The following is a 23,255-nucleotide window of genomic DNA, read 5'->3' as shown; positions in this document are numbered from 1 at the left end:
GAGAAGCAAGCATACAAGCACTTTGAGACTGTCATCTGCTCAAGAAGTGTCCTTCCTGATATTAGTGTCACTAGAGTTTTGAGTGGTATTAGTGCTCTTAGTGGTGTTAATGGTGTGATGCAGAGTGTGTTATTTATTTATATTTTAACATAACTTATTTTTGAGTTTTAATATTAAAGTTTAGAACGATGGCACATGGGATTTTTGTGTGTCTGAAGAGGATTGGTGATTAACTTGTCCACATTTCTGTGTTCATGGTGATTTCTTTTCGAACAGTTTGAGAAAGATTACCTTCAAGATTTAATGGGTTAATGAAGCATGATAAAATTATGTAGTGCATTACATAAGCTTTCCGATGGAAAATACTAGACTTTTTAATCTTAGAATGGAAACTCCAATTGAGAGAAACTTCAACAGTTTTAGTTTAAGTTTTAGTTGAGTAGTTCTACAGGGTTCTTATCTAAAAGGGTTGATTTGTAATTAGTTGCTAATGATAAAGGGAAAGGTACTTTACATTGCCTTAGTGTAAGAAGTTTAGTACAGGGTAATATTCCAGACTAGATATGTTTGAATAAAACCCTGAAAGAATTATTTAAAACTGAGAAAGTTTAAGCTCAGATGCATGAATGCCCTGGGAAGGCACTGTCAGATTCTCAAGACTGTAGTTCAGGGTCCAATTAAATTAAGGCTTATGGAATAATAGGGAAGGGAATTATCTCTGAGTACTGTAATAGGATACTTTTGGGATTAATGAGATTATTTTTGTTGTATGTTTTGAAATCTATAAAGTTGTGTTGATAGATATTTTGATTATTTTATTTTCATTTTGTTTGTGTCAGTAAGTATTGTTTTATCATTGACACCAAATCTGCAGTATTGTGTGTTTGTGGTTCAGTGATAAACCAGCTTTTTAAAAGCAAATAAAAACACACAATATGGTCCATCAAACTATATTTCTGTCTGGGATCTGACTTGTTTCATAATAAAAGCAGTGTGCATCTCAACAATTGGATTGATGTTCTTAATGCTATTAGTGATATTCATGTTGTTTGTGTCCTTAATGTTCACAGTGCTTTTAGTGCGATTTTTGTTTTATTATTTGATTTGTTTTTTCACTTCATCTAATGAAAATTGTGTGATGGTAAGGCTACAACAAAAGTTTGTTCATCCATGGAAAGCTTTTGTCAAAGATCGAATGATCAACACTGTTTATTTGTTTTTACGATTTCCAAATGTCAGTGGACTGAAATTCAAGTTTCAAATATTTGCTGTGAGAGCCTAATTTTCAAGTGATCAAATGAAATATAACTTCTGAAAACTTTTTTGGTTTCTTAAACCTTTAAAGAATACTGTGATGTGTAATGAACACCTGATTATTCGCTTGAGGTTACACTAATCACACATGTTTATTAAATTTTCAAATAAAAGAAATATAAACCCTCCTATTACAGGAAATAGGAACAGATATGATCTACAGTATATCTCAGGCTCTGGTCCATCATTCAGTAAGATCATAGAGTCATAGAGATGTACAGCAAGAAAACAAACCCTTCGGTCCAACCCATCCATGCCGACCAGTTATCCCAACCCAATCCCCACCTGCCAGCACCCAGTCCGTATCCCTCCAAACTCTTCCTATTCATATACCCATCCAAATGCCATTTTAAAGTTGCAATTGTACCTCTGGCAGCTCATTCCATATACATACCACCCACTGTGTGGAAAAAAAGTTGTGACTTAGGTCCCTTTTATATCTTTCCCCTCATAAATATGTCCTTATGTCTCGAAAGAGCTGGTAATGGAAAGTATGTTGAAAACTTTTTTTTTCTGTGTGTTTTAAGATTTTTCTAAATTGACCTCTATAGTTAGATAGGTTGGTTTGCTTTTTATTGGGTTTGTACTTTTGTGTAATAAAGTTCTGTTGTTAAAGCATCTTTGCAGTCTCGTGTGACTGTGTTTCAGTGACTGATCAACATGTTAACTGAAATCAAACAAAGAAAATATGATCCTTCAGACCAGAAGTCGTTCTGGGATCTGACTTGTGCAGTTGGGATGAGAACAAGTGGATGCAGAACAGGCAGAAGCCATCATGTCTACTGATGGCCTCTGATTGGCTGGCAGTGATCTTCAGTCTCCGAGGTCCTTGTTTCAGTAGAAGGCCCTTTGCTTTCCAATTGAGTGCCTGTTGGCATTTTCTGCAGACTTTCCTGAAAAGTAGTGACATGGCCCTCTGTAGCCAACAAGCAAGACCTGTATTGCTGGCATTGAATACTAGTCAACGTGCACATTGTCTGTCTGTCTCTCTCTCACACACTCACACACACACACACACACACACACACACACACACTCTCTCTCTCTCTCACTCTCTCTCTCTCTCACTCTCTCACTCTCTCACTCTCTCACTCACTCACTCACATGAACTCAGGGGCAAAGTATTCATTAACAATCCTGCGCATGTCTTCTGCTTCCACTCACGCGTTATTTTCATGAGTCATTCTCAGCCCTATATTTTCCTTTATTTATCCCCTGGTTCTGGTATATTGGTATTTTTTAATGTACTTGGCAGTATTTTCTTGTGCCCTCTCTTTGCTTTCCTATGTTCCTTTTCCAATTTTACTCTAGACTTTGAAAACTCCTCATCCCATGGCGATATTTTGTGACATGGCCTTTTATGGCTTAGATTTTATTCTTCAAGCACATTTTATTTCAAATGGTTGTGTGCTCACTACAAGACAAAATTATGAACTTGATCCAGTCTTCCTGAGTGAGGACATTTGAAATATTATATCTGTCTTCACGTAGATAGCTCTATGTTCTGGGAAACATCACCAGAAGGAATAGCAACCGCAGATTTAATAGTAACTTTCAAAAGGGAATTAGAAAAATATTTATGAAGGAAATAAATACAGGACCGTGGATAAAGGGCATGAGAATTGGACCATTTGATGAAGAGCTGGCTTTGGGACAATGCATCTCATAATCCCCCTCTGTGTTTTCACATTCATTGGGTTCCATAATTCTTTAAAAATTTTCCTCATCTCTTAAGAGCACAGGTAAGTCATTCTATGAAAATAGTGATATTTTTATTCACAAGTGAGTAACCAGAAGTTCACCTTCAACTCAAAATATGGATGTGTCAAGCAGTATTAAAGGAACCAATGAACCACAGGATGACTGCATACCTAGAATGGTCATTACTGTAGCAAGTGGCATTTTAAATTAAAGGTCGCATCAATTCTGTTTGACTGCACTGAGAACATGCCATCGATTTTGCATCGAAATGCTGCAGGTTCAATTATTTTTACACTAACTCAATTTAAATTTCTAGACTATTAGCAGCTTAATGGCATAACAATGACATTTCCCACTGAAGTGGCACAGAACTAAATTCAAGCCGTGTTTGAGAGTGTAAGAGTGTGGCCAAGTTTCTGCTCCTTCTGTAATGAGAAGAGTTAAATTGGCTAGCTCCTAAACAACAGCATGGGGATCCGAGTCAGTGATTCAACACTTGTGTGTTGTAGATTCCAAAGTTAAATTGCTTTTAAATGATTGCTGCATGTAGTCAGTACTACTTATACATTGGTTGGTTGCCGATATAAGTACCTTTTATTGCCCAGTATTGCAGCCACTAATGTAGAGTCATACAGCACAGAAACAGACCCTTCGGACCAACTCATCTACACTGACCAGACATTGCAATCAACCTAGTCCCATTTGTCAGCACTTGACCCATATCCCCCTCAACCCTTTCTGTTCATTTACCCTTCAGATGCCTTTTAAATGTTGTAATTGTACCAGCCTCCACTACTTCCTCTGGCAATTTGTTCCATTCAAGTACCACTCTCTTCATGAAAAAGTTACCCCTCTGGTCCTTTTTAAATCTTTCCCCTCTCACCTTAAACCCATGCCGTCTAGTTTTGGACTCCCCTACCCAAGAAAAAGACCTTGACTATTTCACCATATCCATGCCTCTCGTAATTTTATAAACCTCTATAAGGTCATCCCTCATTTTCCTGAGCTCCAGTGAAAACAGTCCCAGTCTATCCTATAACTCAAACTCTCCATTCCAGTGAATTGGTGACTCCTTAACAATAGCAATAATGTGGTAAATAAAGTCTGTAATTGTGTGCAGCTTTGCACAAGGCATTGGGTGAATAGGACAAACTACTTAATGGTCTGCTGAATTAACCAACACAGAGCTTGAACTTGAACTTAACACATCCGGTGAGAGTTGTACTTAGACTCAATGGTGTTTGCTCCATGATTAGCCAGACCTTGGCAAACCTGTTTTCTGAGTGAATCCTACGATGGTGATTGTTTGAGAAGCAAGCTACTGAATAGAATCTGCTGCATCAAATGGCATTTCTTTCTCTTCACTTGTTCAAACTGAAATGGTGTTGTTTCATTGACTGCTGGAGCTCCTTGTCTGCATCATTGTTACAAAACCATCAGATGACTGAGCACAAATTCTTTCAGGATATTATCTGAAGGTATCTCTGAGTTGGCCTACACATGTTGCATTGCCTAGGCCATACTGATTTTCTTCAACTTCATCGTTACTTCACCCCTACAATGTGAATGAAAATTGGGATCATAAGATTAGCCAAGACATTCACCTCATCAGAGACCCTCTGGCAAAAATGTTAGAAATCATTGGAAAATCTAAGTGCTGCCCACAAACAGTGTATTCCCCATTTTCACTGGATTAGGAATGGCATTGACTCAGGGTTCTCACGTGCATTTGAACATTTAAATCATGTTGCTGTGTGATCTTGGTGACTTATCCCAACGTGTGCAGATTAAACTAGATAGTGGATGAGGCTAGGTGGTGTCATCTGTTGGGAATTCATAGAATACCTACAATGTGGAAACAGCCATTTTGGCCCAACAAATCGACATTGACCCTCTACAGAGTAACCGACCCACACCCATTCCCCTTCCCTATTACTCTACAGTCCCCCTGACTAATGCATCTAACCTACACATCCCTCAACCCTATAGACAATTTAGCATGACTAATTCACTTGACCTGCATATCTTTGGATTGTGGGAGAAAAACTCGAGGGAGACTCACGCAGACATGGGGAGAACGTGCAAACTCAACACAGTCAGTCACCCAAGGTTGGAATCGAGCCTGTATCTCTGGCGCTGTGAGACAGTGGTTCTAACCACTGAGCCACCAGGTTGCCCACTAATTCTGCCTACTGGGATGTAGGTAGGTTTAATGGGGTTGGAATCTGCCACAGGGGAAGAGAAAGGTTGCAGGACCAAGAGAGGTAAGGGTCAAGGGAGACCAATAGGACAATGAGGAAAGGCTGCAAAGGGAGTGAAAGTGGAGTTGGAAGCTGCACATAGGTTGGGGGAAGTGGAGGAAGCTGGAAGGAGTGTGGATGGGGTGTGATGAGGCTGAAAATGTGGTGGGAATAGAAGGAGAATCTGCAATTTGGGCACAGTTAGAGAGCAAAGCTAAAAAAGAAAGAAGAGCGGAACATTATTGTTGGGAAGGGAGAGGTTTCAAAGGAAACCGAAGAAATTTAAAGAAATTCTGAGCTAACTGCTGGCCAAGGTAATGAACTTGCAAATAAATGTGGAGTCTCTAGCTTAAAGCTGCATATGTTCATGAGGTAATGTATGCAGGAGGGGAAACAAAATGTAGGATATGCTATTGTAATGAACACTCTGTCATTTGTTAAATTAAAATCAAAGTTTGAAATCTGAATTGCAGTAATGAGTAGCAAATGTTGAGCTGAATTCTTCCAGCTTTTTGCACATGAAATGCATTGGCTGTGTCCTCGTCCATTTGTGAAAGGTATGCTTAGGATGATAGATTTTGATGTGCCTGTCTGTGTGTTAGTTATTTTGAAAAAAAATTGTTGTTCACACATACATATTTTCTGATACCTGTTGAAATAATGTGGTATGTGGAAATTAATGCTTTCATTGTGTTTTGTGGCTTCAGGTTAAATGGAGGGTTGATAATTATTGAGAATTTTGATGATCACTTCTACTTCTGCTTCTAAATAATGTGGGTCTAAATAATGCATTAGTCAAAACAAAGACAGAACATTTTTGTTATGACATGAGTTTGTGCCCTTTGAGAAATATTTGAAGAACAGCCTTAAAAACAATATATACCCTGGCATGTGTAAGTGAGAGAGTTTCTAAACCATATGGAATAATATTAAAAATGCCGTTATTTCTCTTTAAAAAATCCTATAATGTGTCTCAATGTCAATAGAACATGAAAAAGGAGGAAAGATGACATCAAAACTTAAAGATGATTATGATTGGACTTTCATAATTAAACTGAGCACCTTAAATATTTTATAGCTTGTTTTCCGCTCTCAGAGATTCATTAATGGCATTGCTTAGATGATAAATGGTATGCCTCTTCCTTTGAGCTGACGCAATGCTTCTCAGTTGGGCTTCGGCCTGGCAGTAATGTCTCCTCAAGCTCGTTCTGATAATTCTACCACTCTAATCACTCTAATGCATCTGTATTCACTTGTGTTGCAGCTTCAGCTGTGCTCGGACTGCTCGGCTCCGTGCATTTCATTTCTCCTCTTTCAAACATGCCAGTAAACCTCTAGCAAATTGTTGGTCTCTAATGTGATATAATGTCAAGCTGTCTCTGCAAGTCGTCATTTCACTGTCTGAACTCAGCACACTCATTCTTTTCTTTTCCAAGTTCTTCCATTTGCAGCATCTGCTGGCAAAGCTTTGAGCTGATGTTCAGGCTCTCACTCTTGGATGCTTCCTGGTGCTAACTGTCCACCTTGCACATTCTCTTCCACATGTGCTCACTTACTTTGCCAGGTTGAGTCTTGCTCAGCCTTTGGCTCATGAAGATCGGCAACTTTATTCTCTAATTCTAAGCTTTCATCCTGGAGGGCTGTGCAATTCTGGAAGCCACTTTCTTTTGCTGCCTGAGCTATCCAAGTTAGCTCTTATCGTTTCTGTCTTTGTGTCCTTCGGTATGATCCTGGAGAATTTCAGCATCTGATTGCAACCTGTTCATTTGGTTTTGCATATTTTCTTCATAACAATGGTTCTTTTTCTTTCTCATGTGTTAGATTGCTCTGCCTCCAGTAACTCTCTTACCATCTTCTATCTTTGTTTTGCATTTCTTTTCCCAGTTTTTGGGTTTTCCATGAGTTCTGCAGTCTGTTCCCAAAGTGGGAGATGGCCTTCTGTTTATGGTCATCCACAGCTCCTGTGTGGTCCACATTCTTCTCTTGCTTCTTCACTGCATCAACCCTGGAGTATTTCACTTGGCTTAAGTGAATGCCAGCCATCTGGTTGGATAGCAGCGGCTTCTATACATGTGTGGTATTGTACACTTTGGTAGTGTCGACAGTGTGCAATACTAACCTTGTCCTCCTCCATCGCCACTCCCTCACCACCTGACACCTGGAGGAAGAATGCCTCATCTTCTGCCTCAGAACACTTCAATCCCAGGGCATCAATGTGGACTTCTCCTCCCCCCACCTTACCCCAGTTCCAACCTTCCGACTCAGCACCATCCTCATGACCTGTCCTACCTGCCAATCTTCCTTCCCACCTATCTATTCCACCCTCCTCTCCGATCTATCACCTTTCTCCTCACCTCCATCCACCTATTGCACTCTTTGCTACCTTCTTCCCAGCCCCACCCCCTCCCATTTATCTCTCCACCCCGGAGGCTCCCAGCCTCATTCCTGATGAAGGGCTCCTACCCGAAATGTTGATTTTCCTGCTCCTCTGATACTGCCTGACCTGCTGTGCTTTTCCAGCACCTCTCTAATCTTGACTCTGATCTCCAGCATCTGCAGTCCTCACTTTCACCTATCATAATCGAACAGACCAGTTATGCAGAGTGACCAGATTCTGCGCTGCAAATGCAACGCAATTCCACGTAAATTATCATCACAGTTTCTGCACTCCCTCTTCTAGAGGAGAAGCATCAAGGGGAAAATAACAAGAAAAGCCCTGGTTCCAATCTAGGATGTATGGAGTAAAGGCAATGTAAAGGAACTGGAGACTGTATGTGATCACAGTTACATTAACCAGCTGCTTCCTGATGCGGTGTGGCAGATTTCATCTCCATTGGAACATGATAAACCAGTAAATGCCATGGTTTGACAAGCTTCTTCCTTCATACACAAAGCAGCAGCTTAACTCTGGGAAATGGTATCATGTTATTATTTTTGGTTGCACTAACAAGAATCTAGGTGATCCTAGGAGGTGGACAGTTATGATAGCAGCTTTTAAAATTAAAAGAATTCAAGCATGAAGGAACACTATAATTGCTCAAAACCTTCATCGAAACTGGAGCTTCTGCAGGTCCTCGAGGCTGCATTTTATAAACAAGCAAAAGCTTTGCTAAATATTCATTGACACAGAAGCATGATCACAAAGCTATGTTTCATTAACCTGTCATTTTCTATTCAGTGCAAAGTACATTTTGCAGAATTGCAGGAGCTGTTGATCTTCAAGTCATTTTAATCTCCATGATTTTTAGCTCTACTTCAGCCCAGGGATTTTAAAGTCAATCGATGCAAATTCAGTGACCTCTCAACTGAACTCAAGGAACCTGTTACAGACCTTGACTTCAGAATTGTGAATCCCTGTCTGCCAAATATCACATCTGGCAGTGCAATCCCATTGATTGAATTATCGGGATAGCTTGCTTCATTTTACACAATGCCACATTATCCACAGTTAATCGAAATAGGGGTCTCAATGGAAGAATCACTATTTCCCATGAAGGTCAAATAACAAGGCTCGGAAAATCATCGGAACAGATTGGAACATGTACGTTTCAGCCATGTCTTTGTGGTACCACTCTCATTGGACTCAGAAGACTGAGAGTCCAAGTCCAATTCCAGATAATTGAACTGGAGATGGAGACTCCTGTCCAGTACTAAGGGAATGGTACACTCCTGTCATTGAATGAATTTTTAATCTAAAAGACAAGGTCTTCTCTGGCAGACCTAAAATATCCCATAATAGTTTTCCATGAAAAGACATGGAAGTCCTCCTCAGTATCTGATCAATATACATCACTGACACAGATTATTTGCTGTGTTTTTTTTATTTCATTATAGCTGTGAACAGTGACTATGGGTGGAATTTTCCCATATTTTGACGGTGTCAATTTTGAGAAGGTACATAGATACTATCCCTTCATGTGCGATGGTGACTTTTCTCTCACAATTCTTGATTGCTCATCTCATTAGTCTCAAAGATGCTGTTGTCATGTAATTGTAAGCGGTACAGAGTGTTCATGCCGTGGGTACTATATTTAAACCCTGGGTGTGTATCGTTTCAAATGCTGCAAGTCAGAACCTGTCCTTCCAAGTGCAGATTACAGAGCCAAGAGAGAAATGTTGGTGGCCTGCAACACAGGGACTTTGGAGGTCTCCCTGGATGGAATGGTGCAATGGAGTCCTGTCCCCTTTCCCCAGGGCCGCCAGAGGTAACCCTACAGCCTGTCTGGTCTGAGGTAGTCATCAAGGTTATTGTGAAATCAAAGTGCCAGAGAAACCCTGATGGTCTAGCAGTACCAGTACAGATTTAATACCTCAAGTTAAATTTGAATCCTTTTCAAGAGTCATACTGGACTTGTACTGCTAAGCCTTTCTTGTCTCTTAACAGATACTTCTAGCCCTGCTGTGTTTCTCTCTCACTTGGTTTTTTTTTTCAGATTTCTAGCATCCATTGTGTTTTGCTTTTATTACCCAAGTTAATGAAGGGTGCAGGGGATTGTGCTGCACAACAATAAGTACTGCCATCTTCACTCTACCACCTCACTCTCATCCCATCTGTTACTGCACCCAACTCCCATCAAAGGTCATCACCTACTGCTCTCACTGTTGCATGCAGCGTCATTCCACAATGGCTCTTACTTATCCCCTCTCCCTAAATCACCCGCCCTTCCTGCTGTGCTTCCTCACCTATGACACCTCACTACCTTTCTTGACTGAGGACAGATCAGCCCCATGACTGATTTCTGAGTGACTGCCCAGTAATCTCCAGACACCTACTTGTTGCCTCTGGCCAACACTCTGCACTGAGATTCAACAACCTGTTTGACAGACTGTGTTGGCACCCACTGACTGACCATAGCCCCCTTGACTTGACGCAGGACTGGTCCTATTTCACTTTCAGAGTCAGCCATTCGGTTGAAGCGCATACAATGTGTTCACCACTCAAGCTGCTGCTGCATGCTGTGGGTGTGATGTTTGATAGTGCCATTCACCAACATGTCCAACTTTTGATTTTCAGCGGTGTGACAAGCGTCCTCACTGTGCTAAGTGTAAGTGGATGCTCAGGGCTCTGTTATGCACCCTGCCCTGGTGCATGAACTGGGTGTCTGTCTCTGTGTACAGAGTCGCATAGCAGCAGCATTACATTATAATGTGTCAGTGAGCTCCAAGTTGCAGTAATGTTCTGTGCATGGAGCAGACTGTCAGCATGGAAGTGCAGTTCTACATTTCTGAAGGACCCCTGAGCAAAACCTCCAACTCCCTCCCTTCATAACAAAGCAGGGTCAGAGTGGCACATTGCATGGGATTGCCAATTTCCAGAAAAGCTGGTTTGCAAATGTGTACATATATTCCTGACCTTGTAGGCAGTTTTGCGAACTGTTGTTTGTTCTGCCCGTACATGTTGGCTCAGTGGTTAGTAATGCTGCCTCACAGCACCAGGGACCTGGGTTCAATTCTACCTTCGGGCAACTGGCTGTATGGAATTTACACGTTGTCCCCTTGTCTGTGTGGGTTTTCTCTGGGTGCTCCGGTTTCCTCCCACAATCCAAAGATTTGCAGGTTAGGTGGATTGGCCATGTTAAATTGTTCATAGTGTACAGGAATGTGTAAATTAGGTAGATTGGCTGTGGGAAATGTGGGGTTAGAGGGGGAAAGTAGGTGAGTGGGTGAAATGCTTATTGGAGGACTTGATGGGCTGAATGGCCTGCTTCCATACTCCAGGGATTCTATGGAATGCTTGATATTGCAACTACTTGCTTGGAGGTTTCTTTTGTTGTTGGATCTGATTTAGGGAGCAGGTAACACTAGCAATGATGCTAAGGGAGCTGAAGGAGGTCACTTGAGAAGGTACAGTCAGGAGCAGTCAGTCAGAGGTTGGTATTATTGCTGTGGAGACAAGATTAATATCCTGACTCCTCCAGCCTCCACTTTAAGGAAGTTTGAAAAATGTGAAGACAAAATTTACGTTTATTTTCTAGCATGTTTAACATTTTCAATGTTACTTTAGGTTAATGCAAGAGATCCCCTTAGGATAGCCAAACTAACTGGTATTGGATGTAGGTCTAATGTTCTGGTACATGGTTCGGACTTCAATAAAACCAGCAACTCAAGGCCAATTTAACTGTTCGTAATTCAAGAGAAACCACACTTTCTCCAGCAGCAATAATTCACAAAGAAAAGCAAAAGTCTTTAGAAAATTGTTGTTACGTTATACAAAAGCAAGTTTATAGGTTTTCATAGTCCATTCATAACCTCCTATTGTCCCAAAGCTCTTTATAGCCACTGAGATTGGTTTTATCATGTGAACTACCAACGTAGGAACAAGGCAGCCAATTTTCTCACAGCTAAGTTCCCACAAACAGCAACAAGCTGATGACAAACTGATCTGTTTGAAAGGTAAATGTTAGCCATAATCCCAGAAAGCCTTAGTTTGCGCTCTGTAAATAGTAAAATGGAATCTTTTACATGCAATTGAAAGAATAGGTGGGCCTTCAGCCCTCTTGCTCATTTATAACACAGCCCTTTCAACATTGCAACCCTCCTTCCCTTCCCTGATAGTCAGACTGGAATGTCTGCTCTCATGTGTGCAGAGAATCGTTGAGTCCCTATAGTGGAAGCAGGCCATTCAGCTCAAGTCCACACTGACCCCCCCAAAGAGCATACTGCCCAGCCCCACCCTATCCCTATAACCCTACATTTCCCATGGCTCACCCGCCTAGCCTACACATCCCAGAACCCGATGGATAATTTCCGATGGCCAATCCACCTACATGTCTTTGGACTGTGGGAGGAAACTAAAGCACCCAAGGAAACCCATGCAGACACTGAGAGAATATGCAAACTCTACACAGGCAGTCACCTGAGGGAGGAATTGAACCTGGGACTGTGGCGGTGTGAAACAGCAGTACTAACTTCTGAGCCACTGTATTGCCCGATTATGGAACTACAATGGCAATAGTTTGAAAGCTCTCGGATCTGCATTTACAATTCTCCAAAAGCTGCCTGCAGTGAGCAGAATTTCAGAAATCCTAGCTAGGGATCAGGCTGAAATATATCAGTCAATAGTCAATACCTGCCTGAATGCTGTTGCTCATGACTTTACTGCTGTTAACAGTTCCCAATATTTGAGTTTATCTTATTGAAATCCAGAGAGATTAGCTAAAAATCAATACTTGAAAAAAGCACATCAGTTTGAAGAGAGAAAAAGGTGCGTAGAGGACAGTTTGTTGTTACACTAATTCCAAAGTTGTCTTAACATTTATTTTATATTCAGCCTAACTCTTCAAGACTCATAAACTGATGCTTTTTAGACTAAACACTGCAGTTTGTTTCTGATATCTTTCTTTTCAAAATTGCGTAAAGTATACTCAGAAGGGAACCAAATAGATGAGGTTAATCTTATTGGCTTGCAGACTACCTATAAAATGAAAGAGTAATTAGAGTAAAGTTGTTCTTGTAAATAATTTCTCAAATTATCTATTAAAATAAGTGTCCTCTTCAATGGGTTTGGATGGTGTAAGTTGGCAATAGCTTCTTTCAACAAGACATGTGTTACAGAGCATGGCACATTAAATGATTAGTGAACTATGATGTGGTCTTTTAAACTAAAGTTGAATATTTTCAGTGGGAAGTGACTGTTCAGACTGGTTGTGCTGGCACAAAGAAAGGGGAGGAAGAACGATATTGAATTTTACAATGCTGTCTAAACTCTTGAATACAGCAATCTGTCTTGACAAATAGGCCTTTCATTCGCAAGCCATCAACAGCAAGGAAAAGGGTGGATAAATCCAGAAGCTGAGATGAATCAGTGACAGAAAAAGAATACAGCAATAGAATTTTAAAAAATGAAATGAGGAAAATTGTTACAAACTGACTGTATGAAAAATCCATGAATAGTATTTGGTTATTTACTAGAATCAGGAGACACATTTCTCCTTTCAAGTACTTTTGGTGGAGGGGGTTAAAAGACTCATAAGTGAGAATCCCACACCATTGGATTGCCTAGAGTTGACTGATTTAATGACAGAATTGAAGTTCACACTCTGATTCAACATTTTGTTTATCGTTACTGCAAACATATCCGTTAATTAAAACCTTGAGAGCACCGCAGACTCGGTGCTGTTTCGTACATGTCTGTGTACAGACACAAGCTCATATCTTCCAACAGGTGGACCGTTGTTGCAGCAGTGCACACTGGAGCTCCGTGTCAGCATTGTGCAGATGACCCCTGACTCCATAGGAACTGCCTGGGAAGTTTTAAACATTGAATCTCTGGCATCTGCAACCCTCTGAAAATGTCCCCAACTTAGAGTGAAAGTCAGACACTCCAATTTTGATAGTTACTCAGGCCAAGTTAGAGTGAAAGTCAGACACTCCAATTTTGATAGTTACTCAGGCCAAGTTAGAGTGAAAGTCAGACACTCCAATTTTGATCGTTACTCAGGCCAAGTTAGAGGAATTAACAGTTTCTCAGGAGTTACGGAAAGTTTTAACATGACACTCCATTGTCCCACCTTGGCCACCTGACATCTCTGTCCCTGACCACTTCCTCCAACAAACTGAATGGGGACTTTGACCCAACCACCGCTCACCCCTGCCAACCTTCCATAGACCACTGTGCTTGGGGTTGGTGTTAAACCTAACCTTAACCCTAACTCTGAACCCAACATCACCTTATCTCATAATCCTTCACCCAAACAATGCCACAAAGACACCTGAGGCCTAGCCCTACACTCAAAAAGACCCACATTTTTGATCATATGGTCAAACTTGATTTTCCTGTCTCCCTCCACCACATCCTCCACATCCTGATCCAACTCTATCCCCATCCCCAGTGTCCTGTCTGACGTGCCCAACATCCATCACTTCCCCCGACCTATCCAATTGTCTTTGAACCACCCTAAGCCCATCCACCGTACCCACCTGCCACATCGCCACCCCCATCCATCTGGCACCCTACCTACCTGTCACCCATCCTCTTGCTAACAGTGTTTAGCTACAGAGAACATAGAGCAGTACAGCACTGGAATGGGCCCTTCGGCCTTCCGATAGTGGGCCAAACATGACACCAAATTAAACTCATCCCTTCTGCCTGCCCTTGGTCCATATCCCTCCATTCCTTGCGTATTCACGTGCTCATCTTAAATGTCCCTATTTTATCAATCACCACCACCACTCCTGGCAACATGTTCCTGACACCTACCACTCTCTGTGTAAAAGAGAAACACTTGACTATCACATCTCCTTTGAACTTTCCATCTCTCACCTCAATTGCATGTCTCCTAGCATTAGACATTTCAACCTTTGGGAAAAGATTCTGACTGTCAACCCTACCTATATATCTCGTAAATTGATAGACTCAAAAGTGACTTACAACTTTCTCTGAAAATCATTAAGTAACTTTGAACATTAAAATATGTAAGAAAATCTAATTGGAATTATTAAATCGCAATGATATTAAATCTTTAAATTGAAATCATTATATTACAGGTAGTCAATAAAATTAGCAATGGTATGTTAGAAAAGGAACAAATTAAAAATAAAGACACACACAGCTTTTGCTGCACTTGCAGTGTAAATCTCTGTGCTGTTTGCTGCTGTCCTTAAGGGCCATGCCCAGGTCTCCGCTATCATGCAGGGAGTGTCTTTGCCTCCTTTGAACTGTATCAAGACTCTGCTCCTGTGATGGAGACATCCAGGAACAGCAAACATGACGAGGCAAGTGGCCATTCTTTGATATGTTTGATAAGATATTTAGCAGATCTATTCTGAAGTTAATTGGAAGTTTTGTGTCATTGGTGTGGAATTCCTGAAACAGCTATTAGTGAATGATACTGAAATTCCATGAAACACTAGGTTGCATAGGCTAACACGTATAAAATACTGTAATGGATAATTACTGCAAAACAGCATGAACAGACCCTCAAAGTACTATGCGCACACCTTTTATCAGTATTATTTAATTCTCTTATGCACAAAATTTGAAGATAACATTTGAAACAGAACCATTAAAAAAATGCTTTTATATGATTCTTTTATGGGATGAGAATGTTACTGGCTAGGGTCAGCATTTTTTATGCCCACACCCAATTGGAGTCAGCTATTACGAGGGGACATAGCTTTAAATTAAGGGGATGTAGGTATAGGACAGATGTTAGGGGTAGATTCTTTACTCAGCGAGTCGTGAGTTCATGGAATGCCTTGCCAGTAACAGTGGTGGACTTTCCCTCGTTATGGGCATTTAAACGGGCATTGGCTAGGCATATGGAGGATAGTGGGCTAGTGTCAGTTAGGTGGGCATGGGTCGGTGCAATATCAAGGGCCAAAGGGCCTGTACTGCGCTGTGTTTTTCTATGTTCTATGTTCTATGTTCTAATTGGGTGCGAACTGAGCTGGTTTGACCAGGCCCTTTCAGAGAGCAACTGGGAGGCATCCATATTGCAGTTGTCTGGAGTGACATGGAAGCCTGACAGAGGTAGTAGATTTCCCTTCCCGAAAAAAGACATCAGTGAACCAGGTGGACTTTTAGAATGATTGATAATGGTTTCATGATCACTGTTACTGAGATAAGCTTTAATTTCCAGATATTTTTAAAGTAAATTCATATTCCACAGTTGCTGTGGCGGGATTTGAGCCTGTGACCCAGAGTATTTGTCTGGACCTCCAGTACATTAGTCCAGTGACATTACCACAACCACCTTGTTCCCCCATAAACAGTCTGTGGAAGATTTTGTAATGCAAGTTATTCTCCTCTCATCCAAATGCATTCAAAGTATATGGAATAAAGTATTATGAGCTGTCAAACAGGCAAAATTGAAAGTATTACCAGAAGAGCTAGAGGAATTAAAACCTGCAGTAACTCCTGAGAAAGTATTAACCTGACTACCAAATTTACCATTATACCCGATCATGACCACCTACCATCTCTGCCCCCAATCCCTTCCAGGTCCAGATTCTGTTGCACTTAAAATTGCAGCAGCTCATGCAGAGCTGGTGAAAATTTGGGTATCTTGCTTGAGCGGTGTTATTGTAATATGGGGTGGAGATGTGTTAATTCATCAGCAGAGGGTTTGTGGAATCAGATTTTGATCATACTTGAGTGTAGCATGTAAAAGGGGTGACCTGTGCCTGGATTTTCTCAATCATCGGCATAATGTTGTACCTGTGCTGTTCTTTTGGCTCAGGCCTGGGAAATGATGTGTAATACTGAATATGCCATACTGAATGAGGGAGCAGAGAGTAAAGAGCCTGCATTTGGTGCTTTCATTCTGTCTCTGTTCGGTGAAGTCAAGATGTGAGGCAAAATTAATACATACAGAAGTCTAAGCAGTTTGAAGACAAAATTCCCATTCTGTATTTTATCTATCCTTTTAATTGAATGTTGAATGTAGTATTTGAAGTTTGTAATATTGCAAGGACAGCTGACAATGTGGCAGAAATACATAATTAGAAATATTAATTGAGTTTATGAATTTTAATATTTGTATGTAAGTGGATTTGATTTGCTCTGTAATTAAGTTTGTAGGTGTGCAATGCACCTTGGAACTCTGAAAGGTGCTCTACAAAAGCAATTTGTTATTGTTTTATGCAAACTCTTCACTGATTGTCTTCACTTAATTCCCTTGATCAAATTGTGAATCAAAATGCACATTAAAGGGACAATTTCATCTGGAGTTTCTGACTTATATCTCAAATGGGCGGCACGGTGGCACAGTGGTTAGCACTGCTGCCTCACAGCGCTTGAGACCCGGGTTCAATTCCCGACTCAGGCCACTGACTGTGTGGAGTTTGCACGTTCTCCCCGTGTCTGCGTGGGTTTCCTTCGGGTGCTCCGGTTTCCTCCCACAGTCCAAAGATGTGCGGGTCAGGTGAATTGGCCATGCTAAATTGCCCGTAGTGTTAGGTAAGGGGTAAATGTAGGGGTATGGGTGGGTTGCGCTTCGGCGGGTCGGTGTGGGCTTGTTGGGCCGAAGGGCTTGTTTCCACACTTTAAGTAATATAATCTAAAAAAAATGTCATGTTGGTATAACCACCTCAGAGCTCTGCCTTTCCTGATCAAGAGGCAGAGTGTTTAGTTACTGTGGAGAGATAAAGGATCAACCTTGTCTGAATATTTTGCTTTTCTTGTTTGTAAAGGATCAAACAAGCTAATAGAATTTTAGGGTTTAATTGGAGATGTACGATATAAAAACCAGGAGGGAAAGGTGAACCTACATAACTCCCTCAGATATTATTCGCATTTGAATGCCAACTGCAAGAAAGATATTGTTTTATGTACAGATTGCAAAATAGATTCACCAAATAGCTATCTGGAATGAGCAAATAGAGCAATGTATTTATATACCAATATTGAGAAATTAGATGTTTTAATTTGAACATCACGGATTATTAGGAATTGAAATATAAACATTCAACATTAGGGATAGATGGGACACAGTCAACAGCATGTTTCTCTGGTAGTTGAGCAGTGAGGTATGAAGAGCCATAAATAGAAGATGAAATTTAAAAGATTTGGAACAAAAGGAAACTTTTTTCTTTTAATATAGATCATGAGAATATGGAATTTGCATTCCAGTTGGTGGTTCAGGTACAAACTGTTAGTGCTCAAAATTAGATTGGCTAGATGGGTGAAGAAAAGGAGTTTGAAAGGAAGTGGTATTGGTGGCTAATTGGATTTACTACTGAGTGATAAATCTAGACATAAGCTGGTTGGGCCCAATTGCCTGATTTCAATTGAAACCTAACCAGTCAATGTATAGCTTACTTGTAAAGCTAATTGTATTTTGAAGTTGTTTGCTAATTGATGGATTCCAGCCTGGAACTGATTAGATGGAGTGATAGAAATGTTAAGGGACATTTTGTATGTTCGCTGAATTAATGAGTTTCCTGTGGTTGCAGTGGTTTAAACAATTTTCTTCAGTGCCTGGGTCATTTGTGTAGAATTGTTCATTTGAATTTCTACAAGTAAGCTCAGAGAAATATTTGTAAAATGTTTAAAAAGTTGTGTTTTTCTGAACATTTTCAATTTTTGGTTGTAAAATCATTGGAGAGGTGAATACTAGCTGTTTGTTGATTCTTGGTTATTGAGCAATTAGGTAACAGAATCTATTTTCACACCAGTTGACGTTAGGTTCTCCATGGAGTTAGGTTGAGTGACACAAAATTAAAAAAAAACTAAAGATGCTGAAAATCAGAAACAAAAACAGGAATTGCTGGAGAAACTCAGCAGGTCTGGCAGCATGCATAACATTTTGGGTCCAATCACCCTTTCTTCACAGATGCTGCCAGACCTGCCGAGCCTTTCCACCAACTTTTGTTTTTGGTTCAAGTTGAATGGCAGTTGTATATATGTTGGTGCATGAGTGAGGCATTTTGGGAGATCTTTTGCTGTCAAGGGTTCATGTATTGACGTCCTCTAGAAAACATCCAATCAAAATTGACTATGCTACAATTGCAAATAGTGGACAGTGCAGTGGGATTGCTGAAGAGTAGATGACCTCCAGTAATAGTTGGGAAATGAATTCAGGCAACTCACTAAAGCATTGGTTAGTGACTGCACTTTTGGAAGATAGAAGTGTTTAAATTTCAACTCTTGGTAGAAACACGATGAATCCATGGTTAGATGAATTGGCCATGCTAAATTGCCCGTAGTGGTAGGTGGATTAGTCAGAGGTAAATATAAGGCGGTGGTTTCCTCTTCAGAGGGTTGGTGTGGACTTGTTGGGCCAAAGGGCCCATTTCCACACTGTAGGTAATCTAATCTAATATGGAATAACATTCTCCAGTATGTTAAAGTTTTTGTAGTTTGTTTATTGAAAGTTTCAGTTCTGACTCCTGGCTAATCAGGTAGATTGACAGGTATGAGGGGAAATCCTTTAACACAGTGAGCAGTATAAACTTGCAGTTAGTTGAATACCCAGTTATGCTTACTCATTTACTTTTGTAATTCCCATAGTCAAAATGTTAAGCCTGAATGAATAGTGAAGGGCTACTGTTCCTCTGAACTTTTTATTTCTTTATTTTTCTAATTTATTATTATGATTTCTGTGCTTTTGATGGTCTGTAATGCTGGACATCTTATTTCCTTATTTTACGAATTTTTTCTTTTGAAGAATTTGTATTCCAGAATCTGTATCTAGGTATCTTTGTATCTAAGATGGTGTCATAAATGGGGACTTGTAAACTTTTCACTGTACTCATGTGACTACATGTAACAATAAAGCTAATTCAATTTAACTTTAAGCATTGTTATAATTAGATTAGATTACTTACAGTGTGGAAACAGGCCCTTCGGCCCAACAAGTCCACACCGACCCGCCGAAGCGCAACCCACCCATACCCATACATTTACCCCATTACCTAACACTACGGGCAATTTAGCATGGCCAATTCACCTGACCCGCACATCTTTGGACTGTGGGAGGAAACCGGAGCATCCGGAGGAAACCCACGCAGACACGGGGAGAACGTGCAAACTCCACACAGACAGTCGCCTGAGGCAGGAATTGAACCCAGGTCTCTGGCGCTGTGAGGCAGCAGTGCTAACCACTGTGCCACCGTGCCGCCCGTGAATACCCAGTTATGCTTACTCATTTACTTTTGGAGGAATTAAATTGGCCTAGCAGTAATTATACCTCCAAGTAAAGAACACTCTTAGAAATAAGTCCAGATGTGCTTTCTTTCTGGTAAAGGTAACCTTTTTCACTTGTTGTTTAACTGTATTTCTCCATTTGTGCTTTGACAGCTCTTACGAATGTAAAACTCTGGGCCATCGATCGACAATGTTTTCAGACAATAATGATGAGGACAGGCCTAATCAAGCATGCCGAATATATGGAATTTCTAAAGAGGTTCGTTATTTTTGTTACATTTGTTTCCTCCCTGTTTGAAACAACATTAAAGTCATTTCCTCCCACTCCATGTCTAATAACAGTAACAACTGCTATTAACCAGCTTGTGCCTTCTGTTTGATTCCACAGTGTGTGTGCAGCTCCCCAGAAAGCCCGTGTTAAATCCAACCTCTTCATTTATTTTAATTAGGTGGATTGCTCATTCCCATTGGATTTTGCAATTTTCAAATGTTACCGTGAAGCTGCAGACATATGTGTGGGTAACACAAGTGAAAAAGCAACTATTTCATCTTGTCATAGATGGTTGGGACTGTCTAAGTTATGAATCTGCTATTTCTCATTGTGACACTTCAGAAACACTAAACAGATAGGAAAATTGTAGTTTTCCCCTTTCACATATAATGGAATATGCTGACAAGATTGTGTTACTTCATAACTGGAATTGTTATGTTAATACACATTGTAATATTAATTTACTTAGGAATCATTTCAATTAGAAATACAAGTTGGCAAACTCTTTATGGTTTAAAAAGAAAGGAAAATAATTGATTCCTTGAAAAAATTTGTGCAGTCAGAACCATCATATTAAACATTGTTACATGAAAGATCCCTCTAAAGCAATTTTTTCCAGAAGGGCAGCAGAGATTGTGGGAAGTGACAAGCATTTTGGAAAAGACAACAACTCCTGATAATCAACTAATTCAATCTCCAAGGTTTTACAAGGAACAATACTTTCCCAGTGCTCAATGCAAAGTTGCACTCCAAAGTTAACCTCTTTTAATTTCACACAAGTTTGAGTTACAAAGAGTTTGTTCTTTGTTTTTCCTGGCAAACTATAATTGGTTGAATGTCACTTGGGAAAAAAAGAGAGAATGTGGAAGAGAATGTAATGGGGTGATGTATAGGGCATGGGAATAATACGCAAAATGCAGTCATCTTTCCCTGTGGACCTTCCAAATTTGAAAGTGCTTCCTGTATAAGTCAGCTTTACTTGCAGTTTTGAAAATCCTATTATTAATACACATGTGAAACCAAAACGAAATGGCACCCAGATTGTCATCATTTGTGGATGACCTGAAACTGTCCATATAATGTCACTTATTTTCTAAATTTGATGCATTTCAGAAAAATAATCACAGATGGGAATTGTGAAGATGATATTTCTCTTAATTTTCACTGCATTTCCACATATTTAAGGTTTATTAGGGTTATTAGACTGAGGTTGAGAGCAATAGACATTGGGAGTCTTCCAAGGTGTAGTGGAATCAGGTCTATATTCATTTCAGTGGACATGAACTGGTTTTATTCAATGTTATTACTTATAAGGAATGTTAAGAGTGGAAAGCTCTGGAACCATACAGCCTCAGATCCTGACTATAAGAAATAGGGACAAGAGCAAGCCATGGCTCCTTGACCCTGCTGCACCATTCAATTGGATCATGGCTGATCCAACATTACTCATCTCCGCTTTCCTGAATTTTCCCCATAACCCTTGATTCTGCTGCTGCTCAAGGATCTATCTACCTAACTCATGCTTAAATATGCACAAGGACTCTGCTCACACAGCTCTCAATGGCAAGGTGTTCCAAGGACTCTAACCCTCTGATAGAAGAAATTCCTTCACATCAAAGTCTTAAATTGGTGCTCCTTTATTCTAAGACTATGCCCTCTGGTCTTGGATTCTACCATGAGGGGAAACATCTTCCCACTGTTTACCCTGTCAAGCCCCTTAAGAATCCTGTGTGTTTCAGTGAGATCACCTCTCATTCTTCTCAACTCCAGTCAGTAGAGCCCCGACTTGTTTAATATTTGCACATAAGACATTTCCTCCATACTTGACATCATCCTAGTGAACCATCTCTGAATTGCCTCTCATGAAATGGTATCCTACTTTAAAGAAGAGCACCAAAACAGCTCTCAGTACTCCAAATGTGGTTTCATCAGCATCTTGTACCATTTCAGTTTCACTCTTCTACTCCAACCCCCTTGAAGTAAGGGCCAATGTTCCATTCACCTTCCCCATTACCTGCTGCACTGATGTGTTAGCTTCCTGGGTTTTGAGCAGAGTATCCACAAGTCCCTTGGTGTTGCAGCTTTCTGCAGTTTTTCACCATTTAAATAATACCCTGTTCTTTTGTTCTCCCTTCCAAAGTGAACTGCTTCACGTTTTTTTCACATTCTCCTCCATTTGCCAACTTTTTGCACACTTAATCTACAAATTTCTCTCTGTAAAATATTTGCATTCTCCTCATAAGTTGCCTTTCCACCTATTTTTGAGCTGTCTGCAAATCTCGTTACAGTATATTCACTTCCTTCCTCCACGCCATTAATATATATTGTAAACAATTGTAATCTCAGCATTGATGTCTGTGGAATCTCACTGGTTACAGGTTCCCTGTTCGAAAAGAAGTTACACATCCACTCACTGTTACCTGCTAATCAGCCATTTCTCTATCCATGGTAGTATATTACCTCCAACATCATGGGCTTTTATCTTATGACTTAATCTTTTGTGAGGTGCCTTGTCAAATGCTTTCTCGAATTCACAACACAACAGTTGGTTCCCCTCCATCCACTTTGCTTGAGACTTCCTCAATAATCTCCAATAAATTAGTCAGACATGACATCCCTTTTGTGAAACTGGACTGACTCTGTTCGATTAGATTATGATTTTCCAAATGTTCTACCATTACTTAATTGATTCCAATACTTTTCTAATCATAGATTTTAGGCTAATTAGTATATTTTAATTTGCTCCCTTTTTGAACAGGGGTGTCACATTGGCAGTTTTCCAATCCTCTGGCATTTCCCTGAAATTCAAGAATTTGAGGAGAATTACAATCAATGCATCCACCATTACCTGTCTCATTACCTATCTTAGGATCCTAGGGTGCAAGCCATCAGGGCCAGGGGACTTAGCCCCATTAATTTTTGTCAAATGCTTCTCTAGTGATGTTGATGGTATTTAATTCCCCCCCCTGCATTCTTTACTATGAATGGGGTGTTTGAAGTATCACCCACTATAAAGACTAATGCAAAATATTTGTTGAAGTCCTCTGCCACATCCTTGTTTCCCTTAACTGTTTCCCCAGATTCATTTTCAAAGGGACCTCTGTTCACTTGGCCTCTCTCTTCTTTTATCTATATTTAAAGA

General features: G+C 40.3%; 1 protein-coding gene across 4 annotated transcripts in view; it reads left to right on the top strand.

Annotated features, from left to right (window-relative positions):
- The window catches only part of prkg1b (protein kinase cGMP-dependent 1b), an 827,021-nt gene that overhangs the window by 521,135 nt on the left and 282,631 nt on the right, over positions 1-23,255 (top strand). For all 4 annotated transcript variants that reach the window (XM_060841873.1, XM_060841874.1, XM_060841872.1 and 1 more), the window contains one exon: positions 19,996-20,101. In XM_060841873.1, the coding sequence (XP_060697856.1) occupies positions 19,996-20,101 (106 nt within the window). The remainder of the gene's footprint in view (positions 1-19,995; positions 20,102-23,255) is intronic.

Source organism: Hemiscyllium ocellatum, chromosome 22 (assembly GCF_020745735.1).
Source record: "Hemiscyllium ocellatum isolate sHemOce1 chromosome 22, sHemOce1.pat.X.cur, whole genome shotgun sequence".
NCBI classification, from domain to species: domain Eukaryota; kingdom Metazoa; phylum Chordata; class Chondrichthyes; order Orectolobiformes; family Hemiscylliidae; genus Hemiscyllium; species Hemiscyllium ocellatum.
Note: the sequence above shows the minus strand (reverse complement) of the source record. Positions and strands in the feature narration are given on the sequence as shown.